Source organism: Poecilia reticulata, chromosome 8 (genome assembly GCF_904066995.2).
Source record: "Poecilia reticulata chromosome 8, P_reticulata-male-v2, whole genome shotgun sequence".
NCBI classification, from domain to species: Eukaryota; Metazoa; Chordata; class Actinopteri; order Cyprinodontiformes; family Poeciliidae; genus Poecilia; species Poecilia reticulata.
Window position 1 is genome coordinate 19,483,107 of NC_088837.1, and position 14,026 is coordinate 19,497,132.

At 37.6% G+C, this 14,026-nt stretch overlaps 1 protein-coding gene across 3 annotated transcripts; it reads right to left on the minus strand.

The window, feature by feature from the left end:
- Nucleotides 1–535: 535 nt before the first annotated feature.
- Nucleotides 536–11,068, minus strand: map3k14a (mitogen-activated protein kinase kinase kinase 14a). Of its 3 annotated transcripts, none has more exons than XM_008415894.2 (16): nt 10,964–11,068; nt 6,682–6,963; nt 6,528–6,603; nt 6,247–6,442; nt 5,346–5,729; nt 5,143–5,277; nt 4,905–5,034; nt 4,509–4,637; nt 3,593–3,697; nt 3,347–3,504; nt 3,105–3,255; nt 2,225–2,542; nt 2,028–2,137; nt 1,634–1,763; nt 1,445–1,545; nt 536–1,367 (listed from the first exon to the last, which is right to left on the minus strand). In XM_008415894.2, the coding sequence occupies exons 2-16, from the start codon at nt 6,947–6,949 to the stop codon at nt 1,149–1,151; spliced, it is 2,610 nt and encodes an 869-aa protein (XP_008414116.2). In that variant the 5' UTR covers nt 6,950–6,963; nt 10,964–11,068; the 3' UTR covers nt 536–1,148. The 3 variants fall into 3 exon arrangements, with proteins under 3 accessions (XP_008414116.2, XP_008414117.2, XP_008414119.2); XM_008415895.3 differs by lacking the exon at nt 10,964–11,068 and adding an exon at nt 8,311–8,458; XM_008415897.2 differs by lacking the exon at nt 10,964–11,068 and adding an exon at nt 8,117–8,237.
- Between the last annotated feature and the right edge of the window lie 2,958 nt (nt 11,069–14,026).

The following is a 14,026-nucleotide window of genomic DNA, read 5'->3' on the forward strand; positions in this document are numbered from 1 at the left end:
GTATGGCTACCAATCTTTATTTCAGTTGGACAAAAAAACTACAAATGGTACTCTCCCAGCAGCTCTGTCTCAAATAAGATAGTATGTCAATATAGTGATTCATAATGAGATTTTTTTTAACACAAAGGCGGAAATGGGCTTCCATACCATAGTGATTCAGTCTTCAAGAATTTTATTTTTTTAAATGGTGAAAAGTGCTGCCATCTGGTGGTACAGATTAAAATTGATTTTGAGCCCAAAATGAAATCTTGGCAAAAAGAAATGCAATGGCTCATGTTCAGCTGAATTAAAATATATTTTCCGCTTTTGGGAAAGGTGGCAGCATTTTGGTTAATATTTTATTCACACTTGATTACTCTTATTTAAGATAAGCCTGTGACATAGCAAATGAGTACGAAAACACATGGCCAACATTTTCAAAAGGAATACGAGACGCCACACCCAATGATTCAAAGCAACATGCCACGCTACATCGATGAAGTAATTCATGCAAAGAGTCCTAACCAAGTATTTAAGCGTATAGAAATGGAAAACATTTATTTTAAGACATCCTTTTATTGATCTTATATAATACTCAAATATTCCAACATAGAATTTGGGATTTTTATTATTCAGTAAACCATAATTACCAAAGTAAGAAATGAAGGCTTGAAATATTTCACAGTGTGAAATGAATGAGTTTGACTTTCTGGAATGAACGACAAACATTTTAACACGTGAAGGTCATAATTGACAATTAAGAAGATAAAACAGCTCTGACAGTTCTAATTTTTCAGAAAAACAACAAAAAATAATACATATTTTAAAAGCATGTTTGTCTTTTTACACTAATTAAGTGCCTACGCTTTCACAAAATGTTGAACAGATTTTTCATTGTAAACAATAAAATTGAACAGACTTAATACCCAAGGGGATGGAGCCAGAAGCTGGCTTTAAAAATGAAAACAAATGTTGACACGTTGTACATAATTAGGCGCGTTTGTTGCCTCCAAGTACATGTAACAAAAAGCAAAATGTAAACATCATAAGACACAATGCTACAAAACAACAATGCACCAATAAAAGCAATTGAAACATCAGACATTTTGTTAAAACATTCACTATTTTTAAAGCACTGATTAAAACAGCATTGGATGGTGAAAATCAAATCAGTTCAAGACAGAGTGAATCAGCTGCATTTCAGTGGTAGAACAGAGATGAGGATTCTTGCTCGTCTCCAACACTCCGTCCTTGATCCTCCACCTCCAAGCGGAGCTGAAGTCTGGAGCAGAAACACAGCGGAGTTCAAGACCAGACTCCAGCACCTCCTCGTCGTGACTGATCTGCTGGCCGTTCTGCATCTCCAGGGTGAACACCCGCTCTGAAATCTAGAACAGAAACAAATATTTAGCACTTTCTTTCACTTTTTGACACACTGAAGTGTGTGAGAGCTGCCCAGCCTAACCTGATCACTGATGCCAGTGGCGATGTGGCCAACTTTCACCCGACGTTTCTCTCTGATCTGAATTTTTTCCCGGCTGAAGTCTCTGATGCAGACATCCACCCCTGCGCCAAAAACAAAACGCAGACATGTTTCCTTTTGTCCTACAGGATGACTTGGAGGAAGGAGAGATATTTCTGGGCTTTAGCTCACCTTCAAAACAGCAAGGTGGTGTTTGACCAAGCAAATCTAAACTGAAGACCTGTACATCTGGTTGGCTGTTGTAGGAGAAGAAACCGGAGCTGTATTCATCTCCGGGGTTCAGGGACCAGCGACCAGAGTCCTGTGAGGAATAAAAGTCATTCAGTTAAACAGATAGTTGAAACCTATAAAATGTAACACTATTCGTTTCTAAGTGTCTTTAATGGCTACATTAAGGCTTTTCCTTCAGACGTTACTATTTATTAAAGTTGAACTGAGAGTAAATCACATTTTCATGGCTGCTTAGAGGTTTTAAAAGTACACACAAGACATTACTAACATTATTTTTATTTTATTAACTCTGATGTTAAATTTGAAAAATGTGGGTTTCTCTAATTTCAATTACCTTCTTGTCCCATAGTTCCCAGTTGCAGTAATGGTCACTGTTAATACAAGACAGGAGCTGCTCCTGCATCTCAGCAGAAGGAAGCTGGGACAGACTGCTCAGGTAGAAGTCTGAAAACAAGACAAGCGAAGAGCAGGAGCAGAGATTAGACATGGAATCAGACACGACAACAACCATATCACTGGATAAAAACTCACCTCGCTCCAATTTGCGGAGCTCAAGTTCAGGCACAGTGGTGATCTTGTTGTTTCTCTTGAAGTTTGGCTCAGAGACGAGCATCTGCGGAGCATTCCATGACTCCCGTTTTGGCTCATTGAAGCTGGTCTCCAAGTCTTTCTCAGCAGCTTTGTTTTTTGTTCTTGGGTCTGTTACTATTTTATCTGCAGACTTCTTGTGTTCCTCCTCATCCTCAAACTCACCACTGCTATAAACGGGGCACAGGTCATCAGGAGGTTTGTTTGGAACATATAGAGGCTCTGTGTAGGGTCCCTGGACTGAACTGGTTAATCCTCCAACTGCAGTGAAAAAAACGATTACATCACTTAGTAAACTCTCCGATTACCTATTTGGAGATTAGATATAAGCTTAAATCATGACACATGTACTAAATAGGAGTAATAAACTAATTTAGTTTGGTTTTATTCTCCTAAGTTCCAAACATCCTGGAAAACACTGTTGAGGTGGCTAAGAATGGCAATGTGCAGACTAATCAGGACTGATGAAAGCTTTTATTCCAGTAGCGTCCAACTCCAGTCTTGACTTTTGGAAGCGTCACTTCTCCAACACCTGAATCATATGGCTCAGCACCGAAAAGATGTGGTAATGAGCATTCATTTAATTCATGTGTGTAAGAGAAAGGATGCATCTAAAATTTGAGGGATAGTAGCTCTCAAGTGCTTAAGTAGGGCATTTAAGAGCTCCAACAGTTATGTTTATTTGCAAACAAAGGGATCTAATAAACTATAAGGTTATTGGATTCCTATCAGTAGGATTTTTGACCACAGCAGCACACTAGTGTCACCTAAATGGCTTAAACACAGCTAGCAGGAAATAAAATACACTAAATAATCACTTCACCTTCTTTCAGAGCTCTATCGGTTTTTTCTTTGAGCTGAGAAGCTGATGATCTCTTGACTGGATCCTTCTGGAGTCCAGCCTTTAAAACTTCAGCCGTGAGAGGGCTGCAGTCAGGTGGGATCTCTCCGACCGGCGGAGGTTCATTTGCAATCTGTGTACATTAGAAAAGGAGAATTTCGTTAAAACTTTGATATGAATAACCAGGTAAATAGCGTTACGGTCTGTGAGACTGTGAGCAGGACCTTCAGGTAGAGTCTACAGGTGTAGTATCTTGTCCATGGCTGACACCCGTTCAGCATGTGGAGCAACATGCAGCAGCTGCTCCACACATCTGCTTTGGCTCCACGGGGTTCTCCTTTTACAATCTCAGGGGCCATGTGGGTCTCTGTTCCCTTCAGATCTGATTTAAAGAAGAAAAACAGTAAATACACACGACTGGATGAGTTACACATCACAAAACTGGTTAGCTAAAGCTTCACCATGTTTACCTCTTGACGTACTGAGGCTCTGGCCCTGGTTGTCGAGTTTCTCTGCATGTCCAAAGTCACACAGGAAAGTGTCTCTCCCATCTTCTGACAGCAACACATTCTCAGCTGTGAGAACCAAGCAGAGATATTAATCTTTGTTTTGGATCAAATAGTTCAAACTACAGCCTCTGAAGGGACATGAAACAGTCGGCAGGGCAAAATCTGAAATCAGCTCTTAAACGTGGAATCAATATTGAGACTGCAATTGCTGTTATTTCTTTTAAAGTATCCTGAACACCAGGTGGCGCCTAAGCTTCAAAATAAAACATGTTCCTTTTCTCTGATGTTCTGCTGTGCTTCGTTTGTTGCACTTCCTCCTTTAGAGTTCTCCTTCTGTTTGTCTGTTTCCTCCTTTTATTCGACCTTCTTTCTATACTTGCACTGTTCCTTCTCTCCTTGTCTCGCTTTCGATACTTGTACTTTTTTTTTTACCCAACTTGTCTCGCTGACTGCTTCCTGCTCCTCCACCCATCCCCCCATGCCTCTTCTGCTTAGTTCTTGTCTGCACATGCGCCATTACTGAAGAGTGGCTGTGACTCACGCTGTGGGAAATTCCCAGCCCGTCAGCAGCACACAGGTGCCTCAAGATCAAATCTAGACTGTAACTATGACACTCATGTTCCACACAACAACTAAACAAAGACACAAATTCTTCAGAGGAAAACTAAGCCAAAATGTTTCTTACTTTCTCTATATATTTTCCACTACATACTATGAAGAGTGTTCAAATTACATTGTTAACACAACAATATTAATCATCTGATTTAAAGAGTACATAAAATAAAGATGGTGTTTAAGTTAATTAAGAGTTTAAGTTCATTAAGCATTAACATTTTAGCTTTAGGATAATTCAGATCAAACTTGTTCAAATACACACCTTTAATATCCAAATGTGCCACTTTCTTCTTTATTAGGTATTCCAGGGCTGCTAAAACCTGAGACTGGTAGTGAAGACTTAAATCCTCTGGCAGTCGGCCACGCTTCATTATCAGCTGACCCAGGGAGCCTGGACATAACAGATAAAATCTTGTGTAAAATCTTGTGTAAAAGCTAGATTATAAAGTTTAAAGTTTTCTAATAAAGATTTATGAGTTTGAAAAGCAGGAGCTGAAGGAGCGTTAACGATCATTTGCAAAATCCTCACCTTATACAACCTGATACAAATGATATACTATTTGAGTACAGTTGAACTCCAACTGTCTCTACTTTAGTCTCAACAAAATGCGTTTTGTAAAAATGAAAAAAAGAAAAGAAAAAAGCAGAGCTTGTTTACCTGATTTTTCCTCCATTAAAAGGACAACATTTGGTCCCTCTCTGACTACTCCAAAGAGCTCAGTGATACGAGGAGATCGGAGGGTACTCCACGCACCCACCTCCTCACTGCTGAATTTCTTCAGGGCAATCTGTGTTAAAACAATATGGAGATACAAAATGAAGTCCTACATTTCAGTGTTTAAAATCAGACAGTGGGGACAAAAATGTTGGCAAAAAAAAAAAAAAAGGTAGTTCACCTTTTTGGCAGCAAATCTGTGTCCTGTGTTGACATCCTGAGCACTGTGAACCTCGCCGTAGGAACCTTCTTTGATAAAATGTGAGAGGATGTACTCCCTCCCCTCCTTATATTCAAAGTCCACAGGTTGGATTTTCTTTAAAGAAAAAGACGCATTAATTTTACTTGGACAACTTCTGAAACATGTAAAAGAACAAAACATACATCACTGTTGAAGATGAGTCCTTCATTGCACTCTGAATCAGCTGCTGAAAGCTCATCTTCATTCTCCCTAGCTTCGCTCTCCACATCTTTGAAAAATGGCCCCGCGTAGCAAGGGTCTGCCAGGCTGACTACGTCTCGGAGACCCGCGAGGGCGAGAGAGCAGTCTCCCACACTGCTGAAGGAGCCTGAGCTGATGTTCTGCTCATCCGCCGGGAAGCTGGAGAGGTTAAAGTCTGGGTGAGGCCAGTTCAGAGGAGCGCAGCTTGAGCCAGTCAGGTAGATCTGTCTATTGTAGAAAAGATCGCCATACTCTTGCTCCACAAGGCTTTCAACGCTGCTACAGCGAGATGTGCTAAAGCTGCTTAGTCCTCCAGAGAACTCCTCCTACAGAAGATAGCCAAAAAAATAATAGTTGGTCACATAATAATGTTTACATTGCCTAGAGGCTGAAAATTCAAGGACATGCGAGGCAACGTTCAGGATTTCATTTGGGAAGCTTTATGGAAAAGGATATTAAAAGGCTGAAATTATGACTTCCAGAAAATGAGACAATTCATCCTTTCAAATCCCTTCCAGTGTACAAAATAAAGCATACAAACAACCAAGTCTTAAAAAAATTGTACAAGCTTGGTAACATTCCTACTGAGGGCAGGAAGTGTAAACCTACTGAACCTATTCAGTAACATAAAACGTGCAAAGTGTTTCCATATCTAGATTATACAATCAACGCTAGATTATAATGAATTCTTGTTTTCTTTAAATAAGACCTAATTAAAGGTTATGATGATCAGAAAACACTGCTGGTAGAGCATCTTATTTTGATACACTCTAAATCCAGATGATATCAGGAAGTGCTATGCTAATAAAGAAGTGTCTGAATAAAAACAGACAAACATCTCACCTGGATCAAGCCACTCTCTTGTTCAGGGACTCCGGAGAGCGTTCGATGTCTCCGTCGCTGCTTCTCCTTCCCTTTCCCCTGCTTTCTTCTCTTTCCTTTGCTCTTTTGCCTTCTTTGGCTCTTTTCCTGCGTGACATGTGGCTTTTGGAACAAGGCTGAAGTTGGGCGTGCTACATGGTTGTGTTCTGAGGAAAGGCTAAGCAAATTTGGGACGTTTTCATTAATTTCAGTACATCAATAAATGCAAGAGGATAACTGAGCCGTGAAACTTAATGAGATACCTGGTCAAACAATTTGGGAAGGCGACATATCTTTCAGAACAAGAGGGACTGAATTCCTGGGAATCCTGAGTTTCACCTAAAAGACATATTGGTGTTAAATATTGCTGAGTCAGTAGAAACATTATTTCCTAGTAAATAAGTAAAAAATATTTACATTCAGCTTGAGCAATGATGGTAGAGGTCTTTATTGGCATTTCTCCCACTTGCTCGGCAGTTCCATGTGTCAGGACTTTTTTCATCTGTGGACTTGGAATCCATCCTGTTTCTTGCGTGTAGCTCAGTTTGTTATCCTTCCCATCATCTTCCTCCTCTTCCGCCTCCTGCTCCTTGCAGGAGCTGGGCGGATAGGACCCCTTCAGCTCGGGTTTGGGGGAACCAGAGAATGGAGCAGTTGAATTGAAAAGCCTCTGCCTCACCGCCATTTCATCTGATAGATCTGGAAAGAGAGAGCAATAAGTCACATTAGTTTTGGACAGTTAAATAAACTTCTTAAAATGTAAAGATAGATTAATACACTGTACGCTCATTATTTTGTTTAGACCTTTTTGATAACGTAAGGTTTATTTTATGGAGGGAACTCTTCTAAAAACACATTTAGTTTGCAGTTTGACAAATGTAATGCTTTAATTATTGTAAATTGGACTGGAAATAGTTTTTCATACAAAAAGTGACTTCTGATCTCAGTGCCACAAAATGGATTTGCAGTATTTCTATACTATCACATGCTTTCTGCCACCATCAATGTGTAATTCCAATACAAATACCAATGTCTTTGAAATGTTTTAGAAAGGTTTTTATTAGAGGTCAGTCTTATGGAAATTTAATAAAAAGAGGGGAAAAAAGGAGCAATCAAATAAATATATTTTTAATTCTACCAATTAACTGGTTTTATCAGCTCTTACCATTTGGTTTTAGAACAAAAACAACTTCGTTAATGAACCAGCAGCTGCAATGAAGCAGAAAATCTCATAAAACCGTTGAGACAAAAGAGCAGAGGTGTCTCACGTCAGCAACTGGGCAAACAGTTTTATAGCTCTTCTAAAGGTTAACATATTGGACTGTGGAGTCCAAGCTCAAAAGAAAAAAAAGAAAAAAAAAAGCTTGACTTGAAAATCAAGTTAAACTGAAACTCTGCAGTGGGTAGACAATACAGGAAACTAAACCCTGGCCTTGTTTTGACAGTTGCAACAGTTTCATTAAAACCAAGCGCTCATTTTCAGTCAAACGAAGCATGTTAGGTAAGACACAGCAAAGATAAAAAAGATAAATTACCAACAAAGTTTTATGCTGAATGTGTAGGAATGTAAAACATACATTTGAACCAAGGATGTTCATCAGAGCCCTGCTGAAAATGAGTTGAGGAGGCACAGTTGCAGCTTGTTGCATCATAGCATTCCCTGATCAAAAGGATTAACACTAAAATCTTGATTCAAACAAACAGAACCACCTATGCATTTGTTATTTTTAGAATTTCATCAGGACACCTTAAACAGCACAAACACAAACACATACCTACAACTAAACTACCCAACATCCCAACAAAACTTTGAAGCCCAACTTCAATTCAGTGACTAAATTTTGAGTATTACCTTTGCTGCGACTTCATGCACTGCAAAATCTTTTAGAACAATGCGGTTAAAATGCTACTTCCGTATACCATCGCTGCACCACCACACCCCGGTGACACAGAAAGGAAATTGAAAAAAAAAAAAAAAAAAAGAAGTAATAAACACAACTACAAAAACAACTCCTTTCAGTATGCACGAAGCAGAGTGCTACCAACCTCTCTCTGGTATCCGCTCAGCATAACCTCAACGGCATTAACTAACTGCTTTGTTTGCCTTTCTTATCCTTCATGGTCTTCTCAAAGCTCAGCCTTTGCTGCGTCTCCTGCCCAGCTCTGTTTGATGCTGGCAGCCAGCCAAATATGGGAGGAGCTGGCCAACATGACTTATGGGAAATGCTCTCCAGTTCCCCATATTCCCCCTCCTTCTGCTAGTTACTCCAATACAGCTCCATCTATCCTCCAACTACAAAGGATTACAGGACGACACGTTTGATAACAGCTCTGGTGAAGAATTAACTGTGGCATAAACAGAATGCCAGCTTTCGTCTATTCATAGTGGCTATTATATAAGATTTTAAAATAACAGAAAATAAGCATGCACATTACAATTGCAAAGTAAAAATACTAAGTTTGAACAAAAAGCAGAGTTGGGACAAACAAGTTGTTTGCTAAGTAAACACAGAGCACTGTATAAATGTCACATCTGCATCTGACTCATGAGTCGGGATGAGTTTCTGACTCATCGTTGACATCCTGAAATGTGAAGAGATTTTTGACCTTTCACGTAACCTAAAGTTGCAGTTACTGAATCTGCGACTTGTCATGCCTCACCACCATACATTTTGCATTATGCGTAAATAAAAAATAAACTTTCTATTCTGGGAAAAAAAAAACAAACAAACAAAAAAAAAACATTACATTACATTGATATACTTGACTTTAATTCTACATGTCCGTTTCAGGAAATTGTCAGCAACATCTAAAATTTGGAGTGAGCATATGAGCTGTATGCTTTTATCTCTCTGACACAATCTCACTTTCTTTCCTTTTAAGCAGCAAAACAACTTACTCACTTCAAAACCACTACAGCACACAGGAAATTCACAATACCGCTAGGCTCGGCTGCACGCCACATACTAAGAAAAAAAAAAGATTTTGAGTTGCATGATGCGCTGATAAGAAACAATTCAGCAATATAGAAAACTTCTAAAGTTTCTTGACATTGCCGTTTCATAAAATTATGATCTGATTCTGGCAGATCTTTAAAGATTTTATATGGAAATTGCAAAGTGACAACATAAGAGTCAAAATGCATGCTAGAAGCCGTAACATTATCACCAACCAGCTAATACTCTGTAAATCACTTCTCTGTTTGCTTTGTCCTTACCGTTTTCGATTTCCTTTTCTATTTCATCACATTTGGAAGTTCTTGAATGTTTTTCTCTTTCCTTTTCTTACCACCACATTTGTATCTAAAGTAACCCAAGTGCTTCTTATAAAGATTTAGCACTGTCAATCAACCTCATGTACATGTTGCTCAATGTGCTTATGGAAGAGAAAAAAAAATGTATGGTACAGGAAAACCATTTATCCACCGTTAGTGGTTGCCATGCTCACTAGCCTGAGCATAACAGAGAGTAAGGGGCAGAAAGTGATTGACAGCACTCAGACCCACCTCCTGGCTCTGACTTGTTCTTTCTAATTAGCACTAGGAGAAGGCAGAGGACCTCCATTTTCTTCATACCATACTGTCATTACAGTGTTAACAAAAATGTAAAAATACATACATTTTTTCATAAAATGTATTAATTACAGTTACCTGTATCTGCCATTTTAAAGCAATCATCTTGTTCTATTACAACACTTCTAATCACAGGGTGAAGGATTCCTACAATCTGAAGCTATGTAATTACAAGTTTGTATTTGCAGACTACTTTTTTATTTCAACTAAACAAACTAAAATAATACAGCAATAATCCACAGTTGTACAAATAAGATTGAGTTGTTTTCTTTAAATCATGATAAAAAAAGAATTTATGTGCAACTGTATAAGGCTTTATTTAGAACCACAGTAAAGTTGTGGGACTCATGAACTCTGGAAGAATGCAGGTTTAGGAATGATCATTTATATTTAAAAAATACTTGGAAATATATATAAAAATTTGAAAACAGCAAGAATAATGAAAAAGAATACCTCAAAAAAATAAACGTGACATTTGAAGTTAGGCATATGTCATTATCGTTGAAAGAAAATATGTACGTATATTTAGTTTAACGTGAACTATTTAGCTAATACAGCATACGTGAAAAAAGCAATATAAAGGATTTCAAATATTTCAAAATAACCTTCCTTTATTCACAATATCAACATTTATAAATTCATCATTTTCTACAGCACTTCTAATGCTTTCAATCTATATTATTGTCGTCAGAATTGAAAACTTCAACAAAACTGCGCGCAGCTCTGGAAGCAGGACAGCAGCTGTTTAATCAGAAACATCCGCTTGATGGGCGTGAGGCTATCAAAACTGCTCACCCAAACGTTATGGAGCTTAAACAGCGACATCTTTCATCATACTAATATAACGTTAAAAGCTTGAGCATTTAACAAAAATGATACATTTATTTGGGAGATATCGTTTATGCATGCCGTGCACGTATATTGAAAACCATAACTTCCTTCTACCCGTCTTTCCGCCATTTTACAAAACATCTTTAGCCACTGTAGTTTAAGTTATTTGTCGTAAAGTCACGTATTAGAAAAACAACACAGTGCCAACATAGGACAACAATAAAAACAAAAGTTGGAGAGATGATAACGCGTGTAAGTTACTGAACTGTAAAAGAATAAAATACTTAATCAACTCACCGTTACCAACGTTAAAGGCGTCGGCCTTATGGAATCCTCCGCATACAGCTCTCGCTTTGAAAAAAAATAGCTTCCTCTTGGATTTTCAAAGTTAAAGTGTCAATATTTCCTAATTTGCATTTAGTAGCTTTAAATTCATCGTTACCAAATTAATTTCTCTGATATTTGAAAAATCCGTTAGTTAAGTGTTTTTCTTTTTGGTTTGTGGATTGATAATACTCGTTCATGTTTTTCTAACTGACATTTAATCTTTTAATTTGAAAGTAGAGCCTCTGTACCTGTTTTAGGCACCATATAAATTTTGGCAGCTTCAAGCAGAAGTCGAGTTTGTGAAGCCGTCAGATGAAAATGGTCCTTCAGATCAACAATTGAGAGTTGATCTTTTACCAAAATACAAACAAACTTGCTTTTATTTCTCTCGTTTAATAAATGCGAACTTTTTTTTTTTTTTAAAGAAGGAACAGAAAGAAACAGTTTGAATTAATTTTTCAAATAATGTGTATGAATTTGAGGGCATTCTATTTATTTTTATCTACATGCAAGACTGAGTCCATATCCTCGTTAAATTAGACTTTATTTACTCGAACAGAGCTACCCGTATACCGCCATTAAATCCAATTATTCCTTGTGTCAGAATAAAAAAAATTAAATATAAGGGACTGACTCAGTAATAGAAAAACTCTTCTAATTCTTTGACTTACAGTTGTATTGAAGATATGACAGAGTCCATCAATTTGAGAAATACATCTAAAGCAATATTGCTCATTTAGTATGAAAACCATCCTGGGAAATACAAAAAAAAAATTCTGTTTAGTATGAGGCAAAATATTTTGCATGGCAGTTTGATTGATTTTGAAGTTTTTACACTTATGAACCCTCAACCTATGCTCTGTGGACATCAGAATAGAAAGTTCAGCTGTTCGTATTTGTTAAAATCCTAACTTTGTAGTTTTTTTTTTTTTTAATAAAATGTAATATTCAAGTAACTGAACATCCTCCTAACATCTATTCATCTTTGGTCATTTTCTGCTTTATCCTACTTGTTCAGATTGTGGATTGCATCAAAATCAACTATATGTCTATATATATATGTGAGCATAATCCACTACAATCGTCAAGTGTTGTGAAAATATCTATCAGTGGATGAATCAGAATATCTGGATAAGAAAGCAAATCTGAATTAAACTCAGTGAGCCTAAAGACCAGAAATGTTTCCTTCTTTTATGTGAGTACATTGTTTTTTAGAATTTAATGCAAGACTTAGTTTTTATCTCATCTAACGTGTTTTTTCTAATCTCTTTTCCTTTGTTCTTCCTGTAAAGGACAATAAATTACCCTGTACATGAATGGTACTATACAAGTGCACTTGCTTTCCCTTGCCTTTTGTTACTGCCATCTTTACTAGCATGCATTAAGTGCCAAACTGTATAAAACGTCCAAGTCAGTAAATGTATAATGTTTTCAGTTAGAAGTAAAACAGCACTAATACTACAGCTTGATGTGAGGGTGTCAGAAATCATGGACTCGCTGGCACATCTCCTTTCCATGTCAAACTCTCTGCAAACCCATGACAACAATGTAAATATCTGGCCAGAAACTGACTGTTGGGTGTGAACAGCAGGACTACCAAGGCAAATGCTTTTTGCATATAGACTCAGCAGTTAGTTAGTGTTTAAAAATAGGGAGTTTTGTTTATACATTGTTTGCTATGAAAATATATCAAAACATCCATCCATCCATTTTCTTACATCCTTGTCCCTTAGTGGGGTCAGGAGGGTTGCTTGTGCCTATCTCCAGCTAACGTTCTGGGCGAGAGGCGGGGTCACCCTGGACAGGTCGCCAGTCTGTCACAGGGCAACACAGAGACAGACAAGACACACAACCATGCACACACACACTCACACCTAGGGGCAATTTGGAGAGACCAATTAACCTGACAGTCATGTTTTTGGACTGTGGGAGGAAACCAGAGTACCTGGAGAGAACCCATGCATGCACAGGGAGAACATGCAAACTCCATGCAGAAAGACCGGGGCCGGGAATCGAACCCAGAACCTTCTTGCTGCAAGGCAACAGCTCTACCAACTGCGCCACTGTGCAGCCCTATATCAAAACATTTCATATCATTTTATGTTCCAATGATTCAGTAAAGGAAAACAGTCAACGGATCTTTCAATAAGTTTCTATTATCTGGGAAGTTTTTTAAAACCTGCAAGCATTCTTAATGATTCCTGTACCTTTTACTCCCAATGTGAATGCATGGCAGGTTAATCCATTTTCAGAACAAACTCCTCGTCTCAAAGTGTCAATATAATACGTATTGCATTTAGAGTTGATTGTTTTAACTATCTTTTTGCAATCAATGACTGTCTAGGTGCTACAATGACAATAAATAAATAAATAAATAAATAAATAAATAAATAAATAAATAAATATAGAGAAAATAAAGAAAGAAAACTATTATATGTAATAGCATTGATTTGACACAAGATGGAGGCATTATGTAGACGCATGTATGGACTCATGATTACGATTGATTTTGCTAAGCTTCAGGAATCCGATTGAAAGAATTGTGTTAAAAACAATTTGTGTTTATATTAATCGGCAAATTTACAGACATCCCTGGGACTGACATTAAACCATCACATCTGTAGATTTCAAACTGCCTCTGTCTCATGCTTGCTTGGTTTTGTCATTTACAGAAGAAGGCTAAACGGAGGGATGGTCAAGTGTTGACAATCTGGTTAGTGAGCTATGTGGGCAAACATACCACTATTGTTTTTTGAAATGTAGACTACACAGCTGTCTTATTATTATTGTAATAAGTAAAGTGTGATATTTTCAGTTGACAATAATTCTCTCGTGCTAGTTACTGGGAGCTGAGCCTACATTTACTTTGTTATGAAATCTGTCAAGTACCAATTACAGATGATTTATATTTATTTGATTTGAGACCGAGTTAAGATGTATGTGTTCAGTACATTCATAGCATCTGGAATGTAAGTAAATTACAGATATGATGATGATTTTGAAATATTATACCTGACGTTCTGCTCAGTACTC

What these genes read in the sequence shown, in the direction of transcription:
- map3k14a (XM_008415894.2), bottom strand. Translation starts at nt 6,949, where the DNA reads ATGGCGGTGAGGCAGAGGCTTTTCAATTCAACTGCTCCATTCTCTGGT. An exon ending in ACAGATTTGCTGCCAAAAAG is followed by an intron (nt 5,035 to 5,142) that starts GTGAACTACCTT and finishes GTTTTAACACAG; the next exon opens with ATTGCCCTGAAGAAATTCAG. An exon ending in GAGCCTCAGTACGTCAAGAG is followed by an intron (nt 3,505 to 3,592) that starts GTAAACATGGTG and finishes TCTTTAAATCAG; the next exon opens with ATCTGAAGGGAACAGAGACC.